Here is a 25826-nt window from a genome sequence, read left to right as displayed (position 1 = left end):
GCCCGCCCGCCTGTCCCCTCCCCACCCCTCCACCTAGAGAGGTGGGATTCATGATGCCATTCAGTCGGCACGACGCGTGGACAGACATCATCAGCATGCTGAGGAGAGCGTGATGGAGTTATAAGAGGGGGAGATCAAAGAGAGGAGAGTGGGGAGAGGACAGAAAGAGAGGAGGATCAGAGGAGGGGGTTGAGGTGGAGGAGAGAGGGGGAAGTAACGAGGTGCAGAAAGAAAAAGGTTTTTTTTCAAAGAAAGACCTCAGAAAGTAGAGGGAGAGAGGAAGGAGTTCTGCTATAAGTGTGAACAAATGAAGGATGGACAAAAAAAATCTTCTGTTCCCGGTGAAAATGCTGGAGGAGGAGAGCAGGGGGGAGAGAACGGTTAGAGAGGGAGAGGGTTGTTGTACATTCAAGTGGCAAAGCCAAAAAATCCTGTGCTGAAAGGTGTGTGTGTGTGTGTGTGTGTGTGTGTGTGTGTGTGTGTGTGTGTGTGTAGGGCTCAGATCACAGGAGGAGATGCCCTTCATTCTCTTGTCAAATTAATAAAGAAGAAGATGAGCTCTCTGCTGCGCGTGTCCCCTCACACAACCTGACAAGTCGCAAAGTTTCAGGCGCTGACAAGGAAAAACTCTCCAACTTGATAGACGGTCGAAGGAAGCCCTGTCCTGCACCTCATCACGCACTTACTGCTGAGGGAGCATTTCTTCTTCTCGGATGTTATACTCGCGGATAAAATCCCCTTTCTTGCAATTCTTAAGTTCCGGGGTTTTTTTTTTTTTTTTTTAAAGCAAAATAGTCATTCAGCGTTCCTGCTGACGGCTCGCTGCTGAACCGTAAGTCTAAACTGCAAGAAAAGCAGCAAGGATGCAGGAAAAAGACTAACTTTTATAACGGCTCCGTCTGTCACGGTATTGCAGATGTTTGTAGAAAATATAGTTGAACATGTTCAGATTATCATTTTCAAGGAATAAATCACATATTTTTGCCAGGAAACCAGGATTTCTCCCCATATCATGAGTTAGATTTACAACTAGGGCTGCAACTAATCATTTAGTCTATGAAATGTTAAAAAGTGGTGAAAAAACGGCATTCACAAATTCTCAGAGGCAACGGTAATGTCTGACAATTTGCTTGTTTTGTCGGACTAAGAGCCTAAAATGTTGAGATATTTAATTTACTGACAAGAAAAGGCAGCAAATCGTCACATTTGAGAAGCCGGACCTAAAGAACCTTTGGCATTTTGACTTAAAAAATAACTGAAATGATTAACTGATTATTAAAATAGAAGCTTGTTAATTTTCTGTCAATCAACAAATGGATTCATTGTTGCAACTCTACAACACAGAATTGTGGTAATTACAATTACTTATTTTAAAAATAATGAATAAAACAATTTTTATTCTTATTCTGTTTGCAAAGAAGATTGAAAAGTTTTTGTTTGTAGAAAAATGAGACAATCAAGGTGAAAGCTACAGTAGTTCAGCAGGCATCACATGCATCCTAATATAATAAAAAAATCAAGATAATACAGCAATTCCTGATGCTGTATGGTCATCTTTTTAAGCACTGATCTGAGGTAAGTACTACCTGTAGCGGCACTGACGGAGAATTCTGAATTGTAATGTTGCTGCAGTTCTGCACTGGATGCTCCACCTGTTTAAAGCCTCTCTGTACTGTAGATTTTGTAAAGTAAAAGGTGTATTCTGCACTCTGATTTCATATGTTTGCATGTCTCTATAAGCAGCAATTTTACCATAACGTAGTTGAGCCTATTGTAGCGCCGTAATAGCGTAATTTTAAGGTAGTACTTGAATTTCTTCAGCACACTGTAGGAGTAGAAAAGGAGATTCTGGCGAGAAATCCTGATAAATACGAGGATTTCAGTTCCTGGCTTTAACTCAAATGTAGACAAATGCTTAACAAACTCTTCTAAGTTTCAGAAAAGTGATTTAAGGAAAACTTTCAGATGTGTTTTATTTGTAAAATGAATTTGGTAATTTCAAAGTCTTAAAAGTTTAAGAATTACAGGGAAAAGCATTTATGGGGGGAATAAGTATTCCAACAGACACAGACAAGTGATGTATTTTAGTGAAGTGTAATCTTCAGCTCTGTCATGATATAATCTCAGTGACTGCTGTACTACCAGGCCACTATCAGTGTGAATCAAACCGAACATCTGCAGAGATTCATCTCAGAGAGCCTTCTGGGATCTAGAAAGATGTAATAAATCTGTGATATTTGGTGCATTTGGTGTAATTTTGCTGCCCATGCTATCCCTCAGCCTGCGTCAGTAAGTGATTTCCTGGTTTCTCAAAAAAAAAAAAGCTTTTAACATCTCCCAGAGAAGAGTTTCTGTTGCCAAATGTGAGCAGGGGAGTAATTCCACAGATAGTTTTCTGTCACTGTGGCTGCACTCGACTACAATAGATTTCTCCTTTTATGTCTGCCGGTGCACAAAAAAGGTGGCCAAAACCTGATGTTAGATTTTTACAATGGAAAGCAACTTTTTATCAAACTGTACTGAAAATACAATAGTTTGATATAATGTTGTCCACGAGAAGATGTAACATACCTTTGTAGATTACAAAATAGAAGCAGAATTTCAAGATACAGTATTAAGGTGGGTTTTTCTTTTTAAATTTAGTCAAGAAACTAAGTGTATGGGAAGCCTACTAAAATATTACAGTATGTAATAACTGCATGATGACTCATGTAAAGACATTACAGACAGGACTCTTGGAGGGAGCGTCGTAAACCTTTTTGGAAAGCAGAAATCTTCACAGGTCTATAATGCTGGATTTGATCCAAAGCAGGCCAATGACTAAGCTACCCAAAAACTGACGTGCATATATCCATTTTCATAAAAAGACGCCCAATCGGAGTGTGATAGCAGTGATACATTAGCAGCAGTAAGCCATTTTTCCTGACTGAATGCCTAAAAAAAAAAAACATCCCAAACAAGGTAGACTTATTGATAAGATCCATGGCGATACAATGGCGGTAATGCGCCAAGAAATGCACCAATGCGCCAACGAAAGGCTGGAATGAAGAACAATGCAGGATTCAAACTTTTACGAAGGCTTTGCTAATGTTGTGTGAGGAAGGATTTCATGAGTTTTGGTGAGAAACACTGAATGTAAACACAATTTTTTGTTTGTTAGAATATCCAACAGGGAACATTTGCGTTTGATATGAGGGCTCCAGATGTGTTTTTTTACCTTTATGGATATTTCAGACTCAGCTGTGTGTGTACATCGTCAGACTTGGATCAACTTTTTATCAGTCTAAGCAAGGTTTACAGTTAAATATTGAATATTAGCATGTATCACATGACGGTATAATATTAGCTTGTTAATACAGCTAGCATTTTAACAAACATTTAGCAGGTAGTGTTTTAGCATGTTAGCATTCTGAGGCTGACGGGACTTTGGAGGTATCCTGTCAACAATTCAAGTATTGGACAAGCGGGAATTTTTGACGCTACATGAAAACTCATAAAAGAAATTCTGATTTATCGTCTGGGGAAGAAAATGTTGGACGTACTTCCTTCCTTAAAAGAGGAGACAATTTGTCCTGTTTTAGAGTTTAGGTGTAAGATTTGGTTGGTGGACATAAATAACTGATATCTTTTCTAACATACACACAGACACCCCTCAAATTGATATATTTGCAGTAGTCACCCCTCACTTATTATATACTATGAAATAATAAAAGTCCATCAGAATCAGCCTTGTTTAAATAGTAAGAGAATCAAGTGTTGCATAGCTCTGCGCTGTGTTTGATATAAGTGACACATCAGTTAAGATGAAGAGATATGAAGCATACTGGTCTTGTGCTGCTCTACACGGGTAGACTGGTAGCCACCATCAAAGTCCTCTTAATAGAGTAATTCCTACATCTGTCTTTGGGGCCAATTGGCCTGAAACTGCTGCTGAGGGGCCCCTGAGCAAGGCACTTACCCCTGACTGATCCAGGAGATCTGCTCAGTGGCCGACAGCAGAGAACATTAAAGTCCCAACGGTGACCAGATGTGAATGTAAGGCAGGTTGGAACAGAAAACGGGCTGTTTGCAGGATGTTATTCCTCATTTGAATAAAGTAACCAAAAAAAAAAAAAGTCTAATTTGCACAACAGAAGCCATTAAAACTGTGTCCTTTCTAAAACGCCAAACCTGATTAGCATATTGTGACAGAAATCTCATCAATCTCTTAGAAGTCTAACTCGTCTTCAACAGGTGTGATTTTATGCCAATTAGCATTACAAAGTCACTAATCATATCATTTTCCAGTCTGCTGACAGCAGAGAGAGAAACACCACTGAACCAGTCAGCTCGTCTAACATCGTGACTGGCTTCAACAAAGACGGGAAAATAAAGGAGAGGTTTAAATTTCAGTGTAATAAGCAGTTTGGAGAAGATGTGAGAGCCAGAAAACTGTAAGTACCAAAATTGTTTTGTTTTAGTTCATATACATTTTACATACACAAACACACTGTCTTGGCTTGAAACTGGGATCATTAAAATAAAAAATGCCAATTCTAAGTATGTGGACATTTACCTCATTGATTCTTATTCTTGCACACCTACAGTATCTATGCCAGGATCAGAGTACACAATGTTTGTCTTATGAAACGGTCACTATTTTAAACTCCTGCCTAACTTGGCCAAGAGATATGTCCAACAACATGTTGAACCCCTGCCAATGGAAACTTGAGGTCTTTGTTGATGATTCGCCCCTCGAAACAGCGTCTAAACTGACTTTAGATGGGGTCAGAAGACACTGCATTCAGACTAGAGCGTACCTCCGCATATATAGACTTCCTGAATCAGGAACGTCACCAACCACATCATCCAAATTATCATGGTGGACGTGGTAGACGTTGTCAAATTGGGCAAAATAGTTACATTATGGCCTTGTAAAGTGTCCTCTATGCCTGAACACACATCATGAGTTAAAATGACAAATTATTGTACCCGATGCATATTTTCTGGACCCCTGCCAATGGAAAGTTGAGGTTTCAGACTAGTTTAAAGCGTACCTCCGCATATATAGACTTCCTGAATGAGGAACGTCTACAACCACGTCATCCAAATCAAATCATGACGCCGTCAAATTGGGAAAAAATAGTTATGCTGTGGCCTTATGAAGTGTCCTATATGCAGGATTGGCTGTCTTGGCTGTCACCTGGACACAGAGATGAGTTAAAATGACAAATTATTGTACCCAATGCATATTTTCTGTTTGACTGGGCCATTTTGTTTACTCTGATCCCGGCATTAGACTGTCAGGTGTGCAAAAATCTCTTTTTCTTCACCTTTCATCCTTTTTAAATTGATATATCTGCGTCACCACTTTCTGCATAGACAGACGTCTTGCAGTGGCACCACAAATCTCTACTGTCCTGTCCTGTCAGAATAAAAACCATTAAACTGAGAGGTCAGATCCTGTGTTTATAAATCTAGCCTGCTTTATAATAAGAGCTAATGACCTCCAGACAATGTTACATTATGTGACTGGTGAATTTCTTCCCTCACATCAGCCCGTTTTGTGCCACCTGTCCGATCACTCCACACGTTACACAATGCAGTAAAGCAGGAATGACGTGAATCTGGTCCTTTAAAACTATTTGAGGCTTCCATGATGGCTACATACATCTATGTTCTGCTTTATTATTCTTACTCTACCTTACCAAATATGATCACATGTGTGAGTGTGTGTGTGTGTGTCATGGGATCAATGCTGCTGCACTGCAGGGCGAGGAGGGACAGCGTCTGAATCTCACAAGACCTGAAGCTTCGACTTCTGACAAAACCGACTGATCTGCCTTCTGTGAAGAAAAAAAGTCTCCCCGGGGCCGTCAGGGTTGTCATCAATAGACGCCGTCACATGGTGCATGTGTATGCATGAAGAGTCCGTGTGTAAGTACGCACTCTGGAGCATAAAACTACTCCTTTTGCATGCAGATTTAGAAAAACTGATATCATAAAACGTACAGTATTCCATTTTTTATTACTTGAGCTTTTTGCGGCAAAGCTGCTGTCGTTAATGGAATTCAGAGCGGGCTTCAGTGAGACGCTCGCTGGTTAAGACTGCCGTGTGTGGTGCTGGGGCTGTGGGATTACATGTCACTGTGCTGAGTGGACTTTTATGTGAACTAAACTCCGTGTTATTTCCCCAAAGCCTTCTTGTCATCCCAGCTTTAACCAAAGTGCATTCTGCCATCCCTGATTCATGCAGAGGAATGGAACAAAAAAACGTCCTTCATTCACCGACATGATAACAAAAAGGTATAATATTCAGAATATTCTAGCGGCGTACCCGAGCGATGCATAGACACAAGGAGGATTCTAACAAAATAACCATTTAGGGTTTACCGGACATCAAAACAGAGGCCAAGGACATTTCTGTAATCAAAAATAGAAATTATTATAAGAAGCAAAATCACTAAACAAAATATAAAAAAGATTTTCCTCAAACCATAAAATTCCCTCCCTGTGTTAAGGGGGTGATGCTCGATCACATTTAGGAATCTGTGTTCTTAGAGAGCGACGTGAGAGCAGAATCACACTTCTATTTCATCTCACAGGCAAAGAAAAAAAAAAACCCTCCATCCCTTTTCGATTTCTCTACTTATAAATAATCCATGCACAATCCCTTTGCCAGTAAACCCTTTTTTGTTATTCAATGTTTATAGTGCTACCAGTATGCAAACCCTGAATGTCCACATAGTAAATTATCAATGAAAAATATTCATATGTACAGTGTAGCTCAATAAAATGTCAGTTCTCTTTAAATTCCATTTGCATGCAGTCAACTGCATAATATACAGGCAATACGTATGTTCAGTTGTTGTTTCTTTGGCAGGCCAGAATCCAGCTGGACATGCATAGAGAAGTATGTACAATCAAAAAAAACGGGCTCCAAGTCACCGAGGAGTGTGTACCCTCACATGACCCGGAGACAAAGTCAGTGTGCAAATGTTAAAGAAGCCAGTTTTTTTATCTCGGAGAAATGAGACCAGTGGTGTAATTGGATCTGACAGAGCTGGACGCCCAAACAATGAGCATAACCTTTAATTGATAATCGTGATCCGTAGGAATATGTGCCATGTGATCACTGTTAATCCAGGACGCTCTCTACACCACTGGTTAAGCTCCCTTCAGAGCCCGTCATCCTTCTCTGAGTCTGGAGAAACAGGCCTGGAAACAGTGAAAATGTCCTGACGTTGGATTTTGGTTTTGGGGGTGGTAGAGGCGGATGGCGGCCCCGTGGACGGCCGCCTCTTCTCCGACAGCAGTTTGATAATCTCGGCTACCTGACTCTCCAGGGCGCCCAGACGGCCTCCCAGAGTCTGGATGTCCCCCCGGAGCTCCAGCCGGGTCTCGTGCAGCGCGGTCTGCAGGGCCTGCTCCGGAATGGGGCAGAAAGGGTGAGGAGACCCCACTCCTCCGGGGAGAGGGCTGTGGAGGAGGGGAGTGACCGCCGCGGGGGTCCGAGCCTCCCCTGCCCGGTCGATCCGCAGCTCACTCTTAGTGATGCCGCTGTCGCACGAGTCTGTCTTGCGCAGGGGGTTGTTGCTGGACACTCCGCCCTCCTCTACATCCCCACTACCTCCTGCTTCCTGGCCACTGCCCTCCTGAGAGAGCATCTCCACGGAAACAGCCTTGGTGACGTTGTTGTTCAGCCCCTCCTTCTTGGCCTCCACTGGGGCCATGTTGTTTTTCAGGCGCATCCAGCCGCTAGCCTTGACAGGTGGCTTACTCAGCGCCGGGCTGGTGCTGACTTTGAGCCTGACAGTCTGCTCACCTCCCCCTCCAGCAGAACTGGGCTGCAGCTCCATGATATCACAGTTATTCTGCTTGACAGGAGGCTCGCCGGGGTGGCTGTACGACAGCGAGCTCTGCATGGGTGTGACCTGAGACACGGTCAGCACGCTGCTGCTGGGCGGGGCTCCGTTCTGCATGGAGGAAGGGGGCCGCTGCAGGCTGAGCGGCAGGGAGTGCTGCAGGCTGGAGTGGCCTAGCTGCAGGCTGTGGGGGTGCAGGTGCTGGTGGTGGTGCTGCTCCACCTGCAGCTGGTTCTTCTCCAGGTCCACCTGTGAGGCAGCGGCGGCTCCCTGGTTGCGGAGCTCCTTCTGCTGCTTGAACTTCTGGAAAAGCTTCCGGACAGGATGGTCCTGCGGGATGGTGAGCTGCACCTCATTCTTCGCTCGCTGCCTCTCCTCTTCCTCCTTCTTCACCTCGCTGATCTTGCGGAAAATTATCTGAAGGAGAAACACACAGAAAAGAACAATATGCCACTTATCAGAACACTTATCATTTCATATGAATACTATGAATAATAATTCTCTCTTTGGTGCTCCCTGCGGCGCGTTGCACATTAATCATTGCAGATAAAGGCGTCTTGTACAACAATGAGAAAAAAGGAGATTTATTATTATGGAAATCTGTCTTAAATTTTCCCTTGAGTACATTCACATGCCACAGTCCCTCTGCAGTACTCTCAGGTACTGCAAAGAGTAGCTGGCTTCAGGAGAACTGTGTTAAATTATCCATCAGTGCTCCTACACCTCTCCCTGTATTTTCTGCCCAGGTCTGGCGCCAGGCTCTCTCCTGGCTCCTCTTACACACTAATTACATTGGGAATGACAGAAATCCCTGCCAGGCAGGCAGCCAGCCATCCAACTGATGATTTAAGTGTTATTCTTGGTTAAAATGATAATGCTCCCAATAGACGGCATGCTGAGTCGATCCTTGAGTTAAAGATGGAAAGGAGGGGATTCGCCAACTTCACCGTCATCCATAATCTACCCAACCAACCATCTTTACCTCCTACCCTCCCTCCTTTCAATCTTTCCTGCTCATCCAACCACTGCTGCTGAGAGCTCCCTGAGCCAAACCAAGCAACGTCTGCTTACAGCTCCATGAGAGAGTACGAGCAGGGGGAGACGGAGATCTCCCATCAATCACTGCAAATCTTCACAGCTACCTGGAGGCAAAAACCTGGAAGATTAACACTTTTAATTAAAGTAACTGTGACAAGTACAGTTTGTTTTGATGAAAACTGAATGAGACGTTATCACCGGTGGGGTTTTGTTTTTCTATTTGTCTCTTTCTAAGAAGAACAAAAATTCTTTGACAGGGAGAAATGAAAACAAGAATCTGTCACAACTGAGCCGATGAAGCTGATGTGATGAGATCAAGTAGGATGAACTTCCTCTGACTACCAGTCACTTCTTATTAATTCCAGCAATTAAATTGTCAAGAACCGAAATGCATCGTAAATGTTATATTAAGTGTGTCCAGTACAGAGTATGAAAAAAATACCCTTGAATATCAGTAGGCAGTATTTTTTTCCTTTACTCATTCAAACATGGTTTAGCTTCCACACACAGTTTAAAACATTATATTTAATTATTTTTAAGTAGTTCATACTGGATTTACCTAAAAGCTGTCCAATAAAATCACTGCCTTCATATAATAATAATAAACTTTATTTATATAGCACTCAAAAACAAGTTTACAAAGTGCTTCAAAGTGTAAGTGTGCTTGTTTCCACTAAAACAAAAATGTAGTTGAAACAGTTGAAACAGCTTTGATATTTTAAAGTCTTGTTTCAGTGGAGATTCTGAAATATCTTAAAAGCATTAAAGCGCCAAAAGAACTGAAATTGGAGCTGAAAGTGAAGTACTGAAAGGAGTTGAAGTGGTAGTTTAAACCGAAGCACAAAAAGAGGTTTGTGATGGATGTGGAGTTGATGAAGTGATGAAAAGACACAACATGTCAACTGAAGTGAATGCTGAAAGCAATTCGAGTGACAGTTCAAGTGACCGCGTTGAAATGAGTAAGTGTGAAGTGTCAGTAGAAGTGAAATCTCTGAAAGAAGATGATGTATTAGTTAAACTGAAACTGCTGAAATGGGCTGATGTATCAGCTGAAGTAATGAAAGGAGCTGACATGTTATTTGAAGTAAAAGTGCTGAAAGGAACTGACGTGTAAGGTGAACGGAAACTGCTGAATGTGATAATGTAGCATCATTTGAAGCGAAACTGCTGAAAGGAGCTGAAGTGTCAGCTGAAATTAAAGTGCTGAAAATTGTTGAATTAAAATTTGCTGGAAGAAGTTGAAATCAAAGTGCTGAAAGGAGATGATGTGTCAGTTGAAATCAAAGCGCTGAAAGTTGTTGAAGTGTCAGTTGAAGTAATGGTGTGGAAAGAATTTGAAGTGTCAGGTGAAGTCAAAGTGCTGAGAGGAGCTGTCGTGTCATTTTACATGAAACTGCAGAAATGAACTGATGTGTTGGTAGAATACAAAGTGCAGAAAGTTGTTGAAGTGTCATTTAAAGTTGAAGTGCTGAAAGTTGACATAGCATTTACTTTAAATTTAAACTAACTGAATGACTTGGAGCTTAAAAGAATCATTCTTTCCTTTATTTATATGGTTTATATGGTGATACATGGAATGTATCATTGGTGCTTGTCTATGTTATCATTTTAAAAGTAGAAAATAGCAAGTTGGGTGTCTTGGCTCATTGTTAAACCGCTGCATCCTGGGTTTAAGTCCAGCCTGGAGGACTTGTCACATGTCACTTTCCTACCAGCTACATGAGCGCTCACCCTTGTGTCCCCTCACAGGTGTATTAATCTAAATCCATTGTCATCAGAACACTTTTGGGACGGTTCTGTCCATTCTATCGGTAATAAGGGCAAAAATTGGCCAGTGGACAGCTCATTATCCTGCTCCGACAATAGGTTGACATTCACATGACATAACCTGTGAGAATAGCTGACATTTTTGGGCGACCAAGACAACTGCCCGCACAGGGACCTTTTGGGTGTCTGAAGTCAATTTTCCAAATACAATAACTCTGTCTGCTCTGGAGATATTTTTGTGCTCATATGCAACAGACAGCGACAGGCTCTGCGTTGGCCAAATACAGCGTGTCCATCATTTTTTTTAGAAACTGTTGAGAAAACACTCTCCACTCAAGGTCTTTGATTGTCCTGGGGCTTTTGATGTATCACATATTCTTCATCAGACATCATGAAACTTTCATTATTCTGAGGCCTTTTAGGACTTTTCGTCCATGTTGGCTTCAAGTTGAGCTTGACAGTCTGTTCTTGACCTTTTAAACAACAAAATAATCTCCACTTATTGTTTACCCAAGGCCGGCAAGTCAAGCTAAAAAACAAGACAGTTGATGGTGTCACAGGAACTTCTATTTAGAAGCATAATTACACCATTAGTCCACTACTTTCACTTTACCGAATGGACCAGCATCCAAACCGCAACATATGTTTTTCCGTCTATGTTTGTGTTCCATTTTGCTGTTAATGTTTAATCTTTGCCAACTCTTGGCAGTCGTTGACTAACAGATCCTCTGTATGAGGCACCTCGATGCTGCAGGTTTATTCTCTGCATCTGTCACTAACCAGAACTTCCCACCACAAAGGACTCTTGTCATCTCAAAGCCTCTCAAAAGACTTCAAGCCAACTTCAACCTCGACCAGGATTTGTGTCCTGATGCAGGAGCTTAAGATCACGCTACACAGTCAGTACAAAGCCATACTGTGGCTTTTCTCAAGCAAAAAGAAACTTTTTGTGATGCATTAGACACACTGTAATTTACTCAGATCCATTACTAAAAAGACTATGCCTGCCGGTGAGAGGTTTTAAAAGACTCCAAAGAAAATCGTTTAGCGTCGCAGTAATGGCTGGCAGCGCGACGCGTCTTACAGCTCCGCATGATGAGTGCTTTGACCGCGTGGCTCCGGGGTTGAATGGCCTGACTCATTTCTCACATTCAGCCTAATTTCTGCTGACCTAATTATTCCATCCTTCTGCCTCCTCGACAGCCAGCGCTCACATATGGAGCCTCATTCACAATCTGAAGTGTCCGTCCACCATGACTCATGCACAGAAGAAGGAGTTATGAAAAATGTTGCTGAATGGCCCGCTCTTGTCAGTGTCTGAGAAGTGAGAAGTTGCAAGAGAAAGCAAGATAGATTAATGGCTCCTCAGGAGGCACTCAGCTGTACAGCTGTCATATTAAGGCAGGAAAGAGAAATCAGGAGCTCCTCTTCATCTGTATGATTACTACAAAGAATATAAAAAAAGGGTAATGTGAGATGTGCTGAGCTGCATTACAAAGCTTTGTTAATGACAGATTGCTTTTGCCTTTAGAGGTATAATTTAAAAGTTTGTGATGACCTTATGACTGAAGTGATTAATCAGGCTACATCGGTATCAGTCATAAGACCTTTGATACAAAAGATCTTTAGCTTATTACAAGAAATTAGGTTATTGAATACTTGAATGCTGTTAAATTGCGGATCTTTGACAGAACTCAGAACCTTTCATTAAAATGTTTATTCATCTGAAGAAGTTAAACTACTCGGATTTTGTGTCCACCTCTGGTGAGATTTTTTTTTTTTCTTTTTGAGACTTTCTAAAAGCTGGTTATCATCTGTAATCTATTCGATTTAATGATTATTTATTTATTTATTTGGTGGCACTACTTTTCATGACATCTTTTCAAACTTTCCACTTTATTCTTTTGTTAAAGATGTTTCTTTGTGTACCATAAGGATGTGCAGAGGGTCCAGTATTTGTATTTGTATCTGTATTTGTTGAGGCAGCAAAATTATTTGTATTTGTATTCGAATAAAAGTGTAAAAAGAGGCTTTAAAAAAATCTTGGTTTTGTTTTTATTATGCTTTTAATTTTAGAAAATTAAAGTGTCAGGTGATCAGCTTTATCTCTGGGGAACACCTGCAACTCCAGGAGTGATGTCCAAATTAGGAAATGTGCATCATGTAGCAGGTGGATGTGACTCCCCTCGTTGAGACCTGCTGATAGATGTAACAGTGGAGCAGAGGAGAGACACTGAGATAGAGATGTAACCGACCTGCGTGCTGGTATTTGACTTTTTTTTTCTTCCAGAAAACAAATAATTTTTAAAATATTTGTATAAAACAAATAGTCGTAAGAAACCCTCCATTTGTGCTTTGCCGAATAACGTATTTGTGTTCAAGCACACCCCTAATGTACCATTTGTAAATTTTTTTGTTCAAAAAACTGTTTTAACTGAATGTTAAATTGCAAATCCTGTGCTAAGAAACATCTGTACTATATTCATAATGCCCTTACTGGAACAGTAAAGAAAACAGAATAGCTCACAATGTGGTCAAACAAAAGGCAAAACAATAAACTTTTTAAGTCTTTTAGGGCAAGTTCTAATCTGGTAATCAGATGGAATTGTTATTGTATTTCACCTCATTAATTCAGCCATACATGTTTATTCTAACCAGTTTCTTTTTGGGTGGTTGTTTTGTTTTAACCCCCCGGTAGCAAGTGCTCTATCTGTTTCGGTTGACATGGTAGAACACCTCCAAAAGTTAAAATCCTAAAACCCTGCACACTCAAAGTCCAACCACACACAGGTGTTATCACTATTGCTGCCTGATTAGACCTCTTCTCACAGGCCTCTACGAAATGTGCTAGACTGAAATCTCCTCCACCATTCTGTTGGTTTTGTGGTACCTGTTCAGGAAGGAACTTTTTTCACTGCAATCAAAGGAATATGTCATGTTAAGAGCTGTTATTTTAACTTTCAGCCACCTTTACAGTTGCATTGATCTGAACCACACTGGCTGCCTTTCTGGTGTTTGGTGGTGATTTTTCTGATGCTATTTTTTTCTTGGGTGAATGTTTTCTTGGAGGAAAATGACTTCACAGCTCTGATTGGCTCAGTTGTTTTTTTTTTTTCCAATGGTGGAGACAGCCATCCATGACCGTTTGAACTGTTGAAGATAATCAGTAATGTGGGCGATGATTCAGAGGTCAGAAACAAGTCCAAGTCAAGTCACGAGTTGTCATAACAAACTGCACATCAAGAAGTAAAACTTTCAGCTTTGAATACTGTTGAATAAAGTCCTTGTTCAAAGTTCGCTGTGGTGGAAGTGGTTTAATAGCATTCCGGAAATGCGGTGAGCTTACTGACCCAGAGCAGAAGGGATGGAAACACTTTATACTGTAAGATCAAACAAATGGTAACCAAAAGGTAGGGAGGTAAGGCATTTGCATACAGGATCAAGGCAGCGTAGTAAGGTGGGGGGAGGGGGGTGACTCTCAGGTAGGTGAAATCAAGGGGGCAAAAACAGGAGGGGGGGGGAGTTGCTGCATTCAGACTGGGTCAAAAAGGTCAAATCAGCAGGGCTCAAAGGCAGGAAAGACACACAGTTGGCATCTTGTTGATCAAGGAGTTGTTCCCAGACATCACTTGATTATCAAGTCTCTACCCAAATGTGTATTTTCTTCTTCAATACTGACATTAATATGATACATGACAACATTTATTTCTTTAACAGTCCAGCCTGAAACCTTTCATAGCATCAACCTTGACCTGTCTGATGCTGTCTTATTTTCTTTTATTTTTTTTAATTGTTCTGGGATTTTACCAGCGTCGAAACTTGAGACTTCATTGTTTTTGATTTCATGTCTCAAGTCTTTAAAGGGTAACGTAACATCCATCATCACCAATGGTTGCACCTGTAACCATATCGTAGAGTGATGTCATGGAGCACACTGATTTACAGGTCAGCAAGGTGAGAAGTTACAGTTACACCACTGGGGGACGATATAATTGAAAATAATTAATATATTTAATTTTAATAAAATCATGTAATAAAATTTGCACTGGAGAATTTGTTTCTTATCTGATTCCATAAGCTTTGTGCTTTGATTAGAGCCAAATCAAATGCTGTTCTCTGTTGAATTCCAACTAAAACAGACTTGTTTTACAGTCAAATTTAGTCTTGTGCAGCTTTAACAATGTAAATATTTATCTAAAATGAATTGTACTCACACATAATAACCAGTAGTCCAGTACAGTAGGTGAAGCTGTACTGTAAGTACACCAAAAAAAAACAAACAACCAACATAACCTCAATCACAGACAAATACTAAAAACATATTTTCATTGTAGTGGAAACAGCAGTTATGTAACAGTTGCTTCCTGCCTGTTTATGCACACCTGCGTCCTCTCAGGTTTGTTTATGAAATACACAGCAAAGTACATGTGCTTATCAGACAGGTGTGTGTGTTGGTTGGACAAGGTCACAAGTGTAAACCCAGAAACAATAAATGTGCCATTTTCTGTCAGTCAACAAATAAATTAATCGACATTGACATTAAAATTCTGAATCTTTATGATCATCAGCGTTAACGGACTAAAGATGGTTTTCCTGTTGTGGACCAGTATAACACATCACCTTCCCACAAGTCTCCAGCTTGTTAATTTGTACACTGTGTGGTTATCTACTGAGCGTTGAGTCAGTGTGGTCCTTTTATAGTTCACCTCACATTCTCCTGAGAGCATCCCGGTGTTCTCCTGAGAACTCAGCATGCAGATCTGCGGATGCATATGCTAATGGGAAGAGAAATTATCAAGCAGAGCCTGGAGGAGATCAGCTAACCCCCACCCAACAGGAGGTCCATCAGAAATAACATCATCACAGAAAAAAACTCACAGAGAGATCACAGGACATGACAATTCCAATAATAAGACATTTTGGACTAGTGTCTTTACCTAAAAACAACCTCATACTCCATGTCAGCATTTCTTACACTTGTGACATTTTGTTCCAGACTTCAGATGAATGAGATGCAATTTGCACGTCTTCTTGCAGCTCAGTTTTTGGAGGTAAGAAACATCTCATTCACTAAATAATCAATGTGAATCAAGTTCAGGTGGAAAAGAATCCTTGAAAAGAACACTGCGAGTCAAAAGTACAACCATCATCTATGTACGAATGTCTACTTTTCTCTTCCCCAAAGTGTCAGACAGAACACTTGTACCCACTTTCAAAAGCTTTCTTTGCAGGAGCAAAGCAGACAAAGACTGGAAATGAATAATATTTCAGTCCAATGTGATTTGATTACAGTGTGTCCAATAACAAGAAACTATTTTACACATTTTCTTTGTATATTTCTCTGATATGATCATGAAACCATATCCATGTGACTGTGACTGTGATAGATTATTCAGGCACAGATCCAACGTGTCCTCTTCTTTACATCAGGAACCAAACAGACACATAAATCTAATAAAACATTTCTAGAGATATGAAAACGCCTTAAAAATCAACTTATCATATGTGAAAAAGTTCTTCCAGCCTTGCTGCCTTAAATGTTGTCTCGGGATGCTTTCACACATGTAGTTCAGTTCATTTGGTCTGTTTTAGTTCTGGTCCGGTTCCTGTTCACACTGACTTTTTACAAACAACCCGAGAAGACTAAGAGTGATGTTATACAGACTGACAAGTCACCTGATTGGACAGTTTTGGTGACTGTCATCCTGCATCATCAGGACCCATGTGGGGAAACCAAACTCCGGTGACTGACGGAAGTTTATGCAACACTTTAATGCTTCTGATGTGTATATTTATGTTCTTTGGTGTCAGAAAAGAGCTCACAAAGAAATTACTGAATATATAACTGATTATAAGCATTATTAGTACTATTAGACTGCAAATTGACCTCATGTTATGAATAATGACTAACAAGTAGAGACAGAACGAAAAGGAGGCGTCTTGTACAGTAATGATTCAGGAATTATTACTGTGGGATCATTGTCATACACTTTTTAATGGACTACTACAGTAGTACTGTACAGTAGTACAACCCTGGTTGTACCAGTACAACTGTACTAACCACAACTGTACTAACCACACAAACAAATCTGAGTTCATTGTAACCGAACCAAACAGGTTAGGTGTGAGAGCACAGTTAAAGTCTGTGGCTTCTATTAAAACTGGAAGAAAAGGAGAAGAAGGAGAACAAGAAGAAGAAGAAGAAGAAGAAGAAGAAAATGAGATCATCTGGACAAAAAAACTGTCAAATTCTTTTTCATATAAGACTTTAAACATCTGTCTTTTTGGGACCAACTTTCTGAGCTCAGATCCACACTAACAGCTACAACATGTGACCGTATGTGTTCAGTCTGTTTGTCTCACTGTCGTTGTCGAAGTGATTTTTATTATTAAAACCTCTCTAGTTCACATTATGTTTGAATCCACATAAACTGCAGTGTCAAACAGCCTTTTCTACCTATAAAACACTGTAGATTCAGCACATCAGGACAGATGTGCAGTAAAAGTCATTACATCCTTACGTCAACGACTTTTTTACAACAACAGACTGCTCATTAACACATAATGTTTACAAGGTGAGAACAAAAGGGTTAGTGTCAACAACGATAATGAGTTCATGCATTGTGGGAAGTCTACAGCTTGACACTGACAAATCAATTGCCCCGTCAGTTACGTGATGAAGACAATCAATGAATTGATTTTAATCCTGTGAAAGAGAGAATAATGACAGGAACAGATATTATTCTAAAGGAAGGAAGCAGGAAGTGTGTATACACTTGTTTTCTGCTCTCTCAGCTTCAGACAGCTGCTGGCGCAGAGGCGCTCTAAACAACATGGCACCGAAATCTATTTTAGGCTCAGACTTCAAAGCTCTCGTTATAAAAATAGTTCAAATATAAACTGGATTTCAACATCGATAAAGCTCCTCCCCAGAACAAGAGCACCAGCCAGAGACAGAACAAATGAAACATTATGTTTACGTGCTGCCTGAGTGTTCGTCAGGCCTGATTAAATATTAAAGAGCAGAGCAGAGGGAGAGAGTCAGGGTTTATTTAGGGTTTCACAGACAGACGCTGGTTAGGTTGAGTAATGTTTTCATTTCAGTCAGGCCATGATATTCTGACTGGAGGGGGGGGGGTGAAGTAGAAAACATTACACACTATAAATCTGGGCAGAAGAGAAAGGGAAGAAGAAATATTACATAATATTAAAAGCATGTATAAGACTGTGTATTATATATAGCTTTGTACTGTATGTACAGTATCCTATCTTGTAATTTTATGCATAACCTTGTTTTTTCTTGCCCATTAAATGCTTACACTGCACACCTTGCTTCAGCAATATTTATTCTAATTACATTCCTGCTGATAAAGCTGATTTAGTTTTCAAATAAAAGAAAGAGAGAGGTGCACTCTGATAGATATGCACATAAAAAACTATATGGATATCAAGAGATAGAGAGAGGGGAAGATAGAATATTAAAGAAAGAGAAGAAAATGAACATTAGGATGAAAAAAAGGAGGAAAATAGGAAGAGAGGAAAAAAATTACAGCAGAGGGAGAGAAAGAGAGAATATATGTCAGTAAAGTCAAGATTGGCCTGAAGAAATAGAAAAACAGGACGGAAAAAAAAAACTAAATCTGAAACAGAAAAACATAATGAAATGGGGAGGTGCTGAGGTGAAAAATAAAACTATTTCCTGAATATGGCCAGACCAAGAGAGAGAGAAAAGAATAAACTACAGTAAACATGCACAAACCAAACACTGAAACAGATACTGCTACCTTGTTGTTTATATGATATATCCATATATGTGATATTACAGTATATATACTGTATATGCATTTACAATATACACAGAAATACAGAACGCCACCACAGCTGTTTACTGCATTTACTGGTGGGAGAGCTCAGAGCTCAGAGCAGCAGCAACAGGGACTGCTCCATCTGTGTGTCTGTTAGCACGTTTCACAGAGCAGCAGCAACAGTGACTGCTCCGTCTGTGTGTGTCTGTTAGCACGTTTAGCAGAGCGGTAGCAACAGTGACTGCTCCGTCTGTGTGTGTCTGTTAGCACGTTTAGCAGAGCAGCAGCAACAGTGACTGCTCCGTCTGTGTGTGTCTGTTAGCACGTTTAGCAGAGCGGTAGCAACAGTGACTGCTCCATCTGTGTGTGTCTGTTAGCACGTTTAGCAGAGCAGCAGCAACAGTGACTGCTCCGTCTGTGTGTGTCTGTTAGCACGTTTAGCAGAGCGGCAGCAACAGGGACTGCTCCGTCTGTGTGTGTCTGTTAGCAGGTTTAGCAGAGCAGCAGCAACAGTGACTGCTCCGTCTGTGTGTGTCTGTTAGCACGTTTAGCAGTGCGGCAGCAACAGGGACTGCTCTGTCTGTGTGTGTCTGTTAGCAGGTTTAGCAGAGCAGCAGCAACAGTGAGTGCTCCGTCTGTGTGTGTCTGTTAGCACGTTTAGCAGAGCAGCAGCAACAGGGACTGCTCCGTCTGTGTGTGTCTGTTAGCACGTTTAGCAGAGCAGCAGCAACAGGGACTGCTCCGTCTGTGTGTGTCTGTTAGCAGGTTTAGCAGAGCAGCAGCAACAGTGAGTGCTCCGTCTGTGTGTGTCTGTTAGCACGTTTAGCAGAGCGGCAGCAACAGTAACCGCTCTGTCTGTGTGTGTCTGTTAGCACGTTTAGCAGAGCGGCAGCAACAGTGAGTGCTCAGTCCATCTCTGTGGCTACTGGCTAGGGGGTTTATATCAGTTTATATGTATTAACGTCATCATGCAGAAACCTACATCAGGTCACATGGGAAAAGTTTTTAAAAGGGCTTGAGAAAATGGCATTTCGACGTTAAAACATACATACTTCTACCGAAATTTGAATTTTTGGATTTGAATACATATGGAGCACTACTTGGAAGCTACAAAATTACATAAAAACCTCAAAAAAACCAAAAAATAATGGACCCACCCTTTAACGGAAACCATGTTTCACTACCCTTAACCAAAGTGCTTTTGTTGCCTAAAACTTAACCACACACACACCATCCACTTAAACCTTGTCCCCACGACTTCAGCGCAGAAAGTACTGCTTCATTTGAAAAAATATTACATGTTAACATAATCCAGGAAACGGCTATGAGTAATTTCTAGGAGACAGGGTTGCACAGCAGAGGACAGCCAAACCGTGAAGTTTCAAGGTTTTCAGGGGGTCCTGAATTACGAGTATGATCGCCCATATTTCACATACTGTTATAAATATGTTATAGTAAAACCAGCATGATGACACAGGGGAAAGAAAGACATTATAAGAGAGGATAGAAAGAGGTGAGAGAGAAAAAGAAATCAGTGTATATTATGCTGAATATGACCAGAGAAACAGAGAGAGGATGATTTCTGCCTCCTTATCTTCCAAACTCAATATCAAATGTGGCCCATGAGGAATCTGCTGCAAAGCATTGTGGGTAACCATGATTACCTCCAGCCTCCTTCTTTCTCTGAGCAGTTTTTATTTTGATGTTTCCTCAGCTGATGTCTCTCTCCTCCATCACTCTCACTGTACCGTCTCAGAGTCTGCCGTCGAGCAGGAAATCAGTCTCTTTTTCTTTTACTGCTGATGGTTTGTTGTTTATGCAGAGCTGCCAGCGGCCGTACGGCTCTCTCTCTCTCTCTCTCTCTCTCTCATTCATCACTGAAATTGTCCAGCAGGAAGCAGCTGTGTGTGTGTGTGTGTGTGTGTGTGTGAATGTGGTGAGAGAGCGGCGTGGCGGCGTGCAGGAATGACGGAGGGGCCCATTAGAGAGGAGCGTGACTTGTTTGTGTAACAGGTCACATTCAGATAAACCAGCAAACACAAGACAGACCAACAGAGCAGAGAAAACCTGAGACACGCTTAAACTCTGCTGAGGCTTTATACAAAGATGCAGCTGGTTTGGCAGCGACATTTCAAACCCTTATTCAGACCAACAACAAGAATAAATTGAAGATCTAAAATCAGTTTTACAAAAATTTGGCCTTCAAGAAGCTCAAGAATGAACCTTAGCTTTTAAGCCAACATGAAGACAAATCACTAAAACACTCAGAAAAAAGTCAATTTGAACATCTACAATTCCAAGTCAAATGGTCAAACTCATCATCTGCTGATGAAGGTCATGTGATATAGTCTAAAGCTCCACAACAGCTACTAAATGGACCTTGAGTTTCAGTTTAATGAATAAATAAACTCATTCTTGACCAAGAAAATAGCAGTTTGACATCACTATCACTAAATAAAATTAAGCTCCACTTACTAGGTTTTTTAAAATTTTTTACTTTCAACAACATTTCTACTCTTAGTTGTCATGGAGATGACAACTCCACGACAAAGACTTTCGATCATATCACTTGATCTTCAGCAGCAGCTGGAGTCGGCATGAAACTGTGTTGTCCAAAATGTTCAATTCCATGACAACAGGCAAACTCCATTTAGTGATGAAGATCATGTGACACAACTGAAAGCTCCATAACAGCTACTAAATGTACCTTTAGGTGTGTAAACAACTTTCAAATTAAGTCTAATTTCATTATGTTTTCAGTTGAGTTCTAGTTTAGTCTATTTCTGACAATTTCTCTTATAGATTGTGAAAATTAATTCTTGCCCTCCAACTAGTAGTAGTAAAAATTAAGGTCCACTTACTAGATTTTTAAAAATACTTTCAACCACATATCTACTACAGCAAACTCCATTCTGTTTAGTTGTCATGAGGATGGCATCTCCATGACAACTGAGTCACAGTCACCGCAATAGAAATAATTGTTTTTGAATTTCAGTTGTTATTAAATCTCACCTCAAGGTCCATTGAGTATCCGTTCTAGAGCTTTTGATCATATTGCTTGATGATCAGCAGTCGGAGTTGCATATGTTCATAAACATTCACATCATCTACATCTGACAATAGGCAAAACCCTAACCCATATACTGATGAGGATCATGTGGCACGACTGAAAGCTCCAGAACAGCTCCTACAGTACTTGGATGTTGAGCTGAGATTTGTCAAGAATGAGCCTTGAATCTCAACTCAGCTGGTGTTTACTTAAGAAACCTATTGAATACATTTTCTCATCTTTTGAAAAATTGATTCATTATAAAAATAATTTTTATTTTTCACTTTGAGTCTAAAAGGCCACAATACAGTTTTTCATTTATTTATTTATTTATTTTTTATTTTGAAGTTTTGGACGACCTTATTTTAATTTCAGTTTAGTTTTGAAAAGTTATTTTATTTATTTCAGTTTCAGTTTTCTCTGTAATAAAAAACAGACTCTTGTTAAAAAGTGAAAAGCTTTCTACAAATATTTTACTAAACTTCAACCCTGATGAAATAATAAGTAGAAAAAAAATGACACAATCACAAAAAAGCTCAAGGTTCATGAGGCTGGTGTTTACTGTAGAAATGTGAGGTCACACACTGTAAAGTCATGAAACTTTAGAACTGAATGTGATATTAAGCGTCTGCAGTCTCTCACAGTTCGGTGTTATTACACGCTTCTATATACAGAAAATTGATAAGCGAGAACTCTTTTGATGAATTTAATATTTGCTTTCATTTTGACATTTCATTTTCATTTCAGCATCAAATGAAATTAGTCTTCAGTATAACTCTGCTTTTTAGCAGAAATCCTATTTGTCATGTTTACGAGGTTATGAGCTTGATAAATTAAGAAATAAAGAATATTGAATCTTACTTTTTGAGTAAGAACTTCAGGCTGTTTATATCAAAATCAAATCAAGAAGGACTTCAGTCATGACAAAAAAGGCAGAAAAATTTAGTTTTTCCCTTTTTAAGATGATGTTAGAGGAGGCAGACAAGGACACTGAGGAGGACTGGTTTTACTTCTTGATGAAATAAGTTTTTAGCTTAAAGTGGCAGATAAGGACGAACTCTGTCTGGACTGAAGTGAAGAAGCATTTAACAAAAGGTCTACTGGCCTGAAGTTTTCCTTTATTTATATGTATTTACATTTTGCAATTATCTTTCTATATAGTAGTTTTCATTGTTAGTGGCAGAGTCCACCATTCTTGCTTTGGAGTAAAATTACCTTCACACACACAAGGGATTCACAAGAAATTATATATATATATATATATATATATATATATATATATATAGATATAGATATACAGTATAGATAATAGAGCATGTAATTCAGAGTTACTGTCTGGTTATCAGCCTCACTGTATACTGTTTGCTCTCTTTACAACTTGCAAACCCAACATTTCTTACTGTTGCGGCTTCACGCTGAAAGCATTCAACTGGCGAAACATGAGGTGACTTTAATTGTGAAGAGGTCACAGGAAACTCATTGTTGTCATTCTTCAAAAATGCTTCAATTAAACAAGACAACATTGTCAGTTTTGTCAGTGGATCAGTATTAAATACTGTGAGGAGTAATGAAACAAGAAGCAGCTACAGTGAGCGGTTAGATGAAGAGCTGAAAGCTGAGGCAAGGTAACCGACTTTTACTGTGTCGTGCTATTGTGTGGAAAACACTGTGTGCAGCATGAAATCAGATCATGTTTACTCATGGTGTGATGGAAAAACTAGACTGACTTCTTCATTAAAAAGGACATAACATGCTTTTTTTGTGATTTTCTGTCATTTACATACTGTTAAAATGTCAGATGTCTATGTTAAACATGGTCAAAGTACCAAAACTTGAGTTGAACGCATGTAAAAACACTCCCTGAAAGTCAAAAACCAGGGCTTCAACCTGCTCTGAAAGCTCCATTTGCACAGTTACCTTTGTGTTTACATTGTCCACTCGCATATTTCAGATTTGATTTCAGCTCGACTGTGTACAGATGTCTCTGAGAAGTTGACATTTCGAGTAAAGAATCAGAAAAAGAAGTGAAATCCTGCTATAGTTTGTTTACGTAGCCTCTGGGGTTGGAGGGAGCTGGCCAATCAGAACAGAGTGGGCTGATTGGGAGGCGGGCCTTAAAGCAGCTAAAACTGCCTGTTTCAGACAGAGGCTGAACTGAGGGGCTGCATAAAGGGCCAGTATAATATAAATAAGTTTTTAACTGTAAATCATGCAAAGTAGAGTCCCAGAATATAAATATACACCTGGAAATGTACATGATACGTCACCTTTTGTTAGTATGCATTGTAAACAGATACACCCGCTGATGTTCTGCTGTATTTCTTACAAAACTGCTGCTCAACAGTTATTTGCTGTAGTATTGAACCACACTTGCTGTTACCACGGTAACCACGGGTGTCAACCAAATCTACCGGGACTGAAACTTTCAGAATTACAACTTCAAGTATAGAAATAATAGAGCAAAGGGTGAGGACAGGATATCCCTTCCAGCTAATTAAATCAAAAGGTTGCTGCAGTGCATGCTGGGTGTCATCCACCGAGCTGTAATAAGGGCCAGGTGTGTGTGTTTGTCGTTTACCTATCGTACTCATTATAACAGAGATGAGAATTTAAAGCTGTGTTAATTCACCTTACTCTGCAGGCAGCTCTGATGTAAAAAAAAAAAAAAGAATTTATGTAATTGCAGCAGTGTGACTACATGAAGCCAAAGCCAAGTCAGCACACTGAAACACATCCAAACACTCCCATCCGCAGCTGCCAACCAGCAGTCCGTCAAACAGTGTAAATTATGCAAAGTACTCAGAGTTATAAAAAATGATCTAACTGCAGTGGAGCTGTTTTTTTGCTTTTATCCCACATTAGCTGTTGCTATACAGTAATAATTAAAATAAAAAAAGGTTTGCAGAGCAGCAGAAAGTGGTGGCTAAGCAGCTCTGCTAACAAACAGCAGGAACACAGCTGGCTGAGTTCCAGACCAACACATCGTCATAATGAAACAACCACATAGGGGTGATTATAAGTGCACTCCTGAACGACTCTATAGGCCATAATCATAAAAAATAATTATGTTTTATGGTGTGATGATGCTGTGGTTAAGGTCTGGTTAGATTTAGGCACAAAAAACACTTGTACTGTTGCCTTCGTCGTCATGGCAACAGTAAAAACACCACTACAACGGAAGTTACGGTTTTCAAAAGACTGTCGAACAGCGGTCTCCTGCAGATGAGTCCACTTTTTTTTTTAAACGTATTGGTTCGGTTTCTTTTCACACAGGTGAGAACGTTCTCTCCTCTCATTGGTCAGATGTGTTTGGGCAGGTAAAAAAGACATAAGCACAGGAAGAAGGTCCTGAAGAAGCTCCTATCTGCCTAAATATCAAGGAGACAACGTATTTCATTGCACTAGTCTGCACAGTTTGCTTGGAAGTGGACCAGAGTTTGATTGTCAACTTTCACACCAACCGTACAAACTAAACCGTCAAACACACCAGAGTTTATTTTAACCGAACCAATCCGGTTAGGTGTGAAAGCACCATCTTCAAAGATTACATGACCTCACCTTGCATGTCATAGCGGTCCCTCAAGACTCTCCTAGACGATGCAGGTGTCACCATGACAGCTGGAAGTCAACTAATACCTGAGAGACGGCGGACGGTGTTGATGTGGGAAGTTTAATCCTGGATGCTGGAGGAGAAATTGTTCGTGTGCCCGCCTGTATGTACATGATGATATGTGTGTGTGTGTGTCCTCATCCTGCACTTGATTAAATTCTTTTTGTTGAGTTGTAGTTCTTTCTTACACACACACACACACACCAGCAGCAGCAGCAGCAGCAGCAGTCAAAATGATGGATAGACGCTCGATTGGCTCTAACAACAATAGCCGGACTGAATAAAAGGATCCAAACTGGACCACAGGCTCATGTGTTGCTGCTGGATCTGACTGTTGAACGCGATCCTGCATCTGTGAGAAAATGTAAAACCGATAAGCAGCGGTGAGGGAGGAACATTACAGCTCTGTTCTGGCAGACGACGAAGGAGCTCATATCATAAAGCTTCTAAAAATAGAAACAGTGAGTGAGAGACTGCCGGGCAGGAAACAAGAGCGCAAGGAGAGATAAAAATTTACTGATTCAAGAGAGACGAAGGGACTTAGATCAGCTTATTCTAGGAGACCCCACATGGTCTAGATGAATGTGAGGTAAACACACACACTTAGTGTTACCTCCAGTGATTATTAAAGCTTAACTTCTTCACCCAGGAATGCACAGTATACAGTACTTGAAACCTATAACCTTCCATATTTTGAGAGCTTTTCAGAGCAA

The 25826-nt window shown here is 40.3% G+C and overlaps 1 protein-coding gene across 1 annotated transcript in view; it reads right to left on the bottom strand.

The window, feature by feature from the left end:
• Window positions 1-791: 791 nt before the first annotated feature.
• Window positions 792-25826, bottom strand: part of kcnh5b (potassium voltage-gated channel, subfamily H (eag-related), member 5b) — a 190740-nt gene continuing 165705 nt past the window's right edge. The window contains exon 13 of the mRNA XM_067613790.1: window positions 792-8261. Coding sequence (XP_067469891.1) covers window positions 7158-8261 — 1104 coding nt within the window. The 3' untranslated portion in view covers window positions 792-7157. The remainder of the gene's footprint in view (window positions 8262-25826) is intronic.

This window comes from Thunnus thynnus, chromosome 16, assembly GCF_963924715.1.
Source record: "Thunnus thynnus chromosome 16, fThuThy2.1, whole genome shotgun sequence".
Taxonomy (NCBI): Eukaryota; Metazoa; Chordata; class Actinopteri; order Scombriformes; family Scombridae; genus Thunnus; species Thunnus thynnus.
Note: the sequence above shows the minus strand (reverse complement) of the source record. Positions and strands in the feature narration are given on the sequence as shown.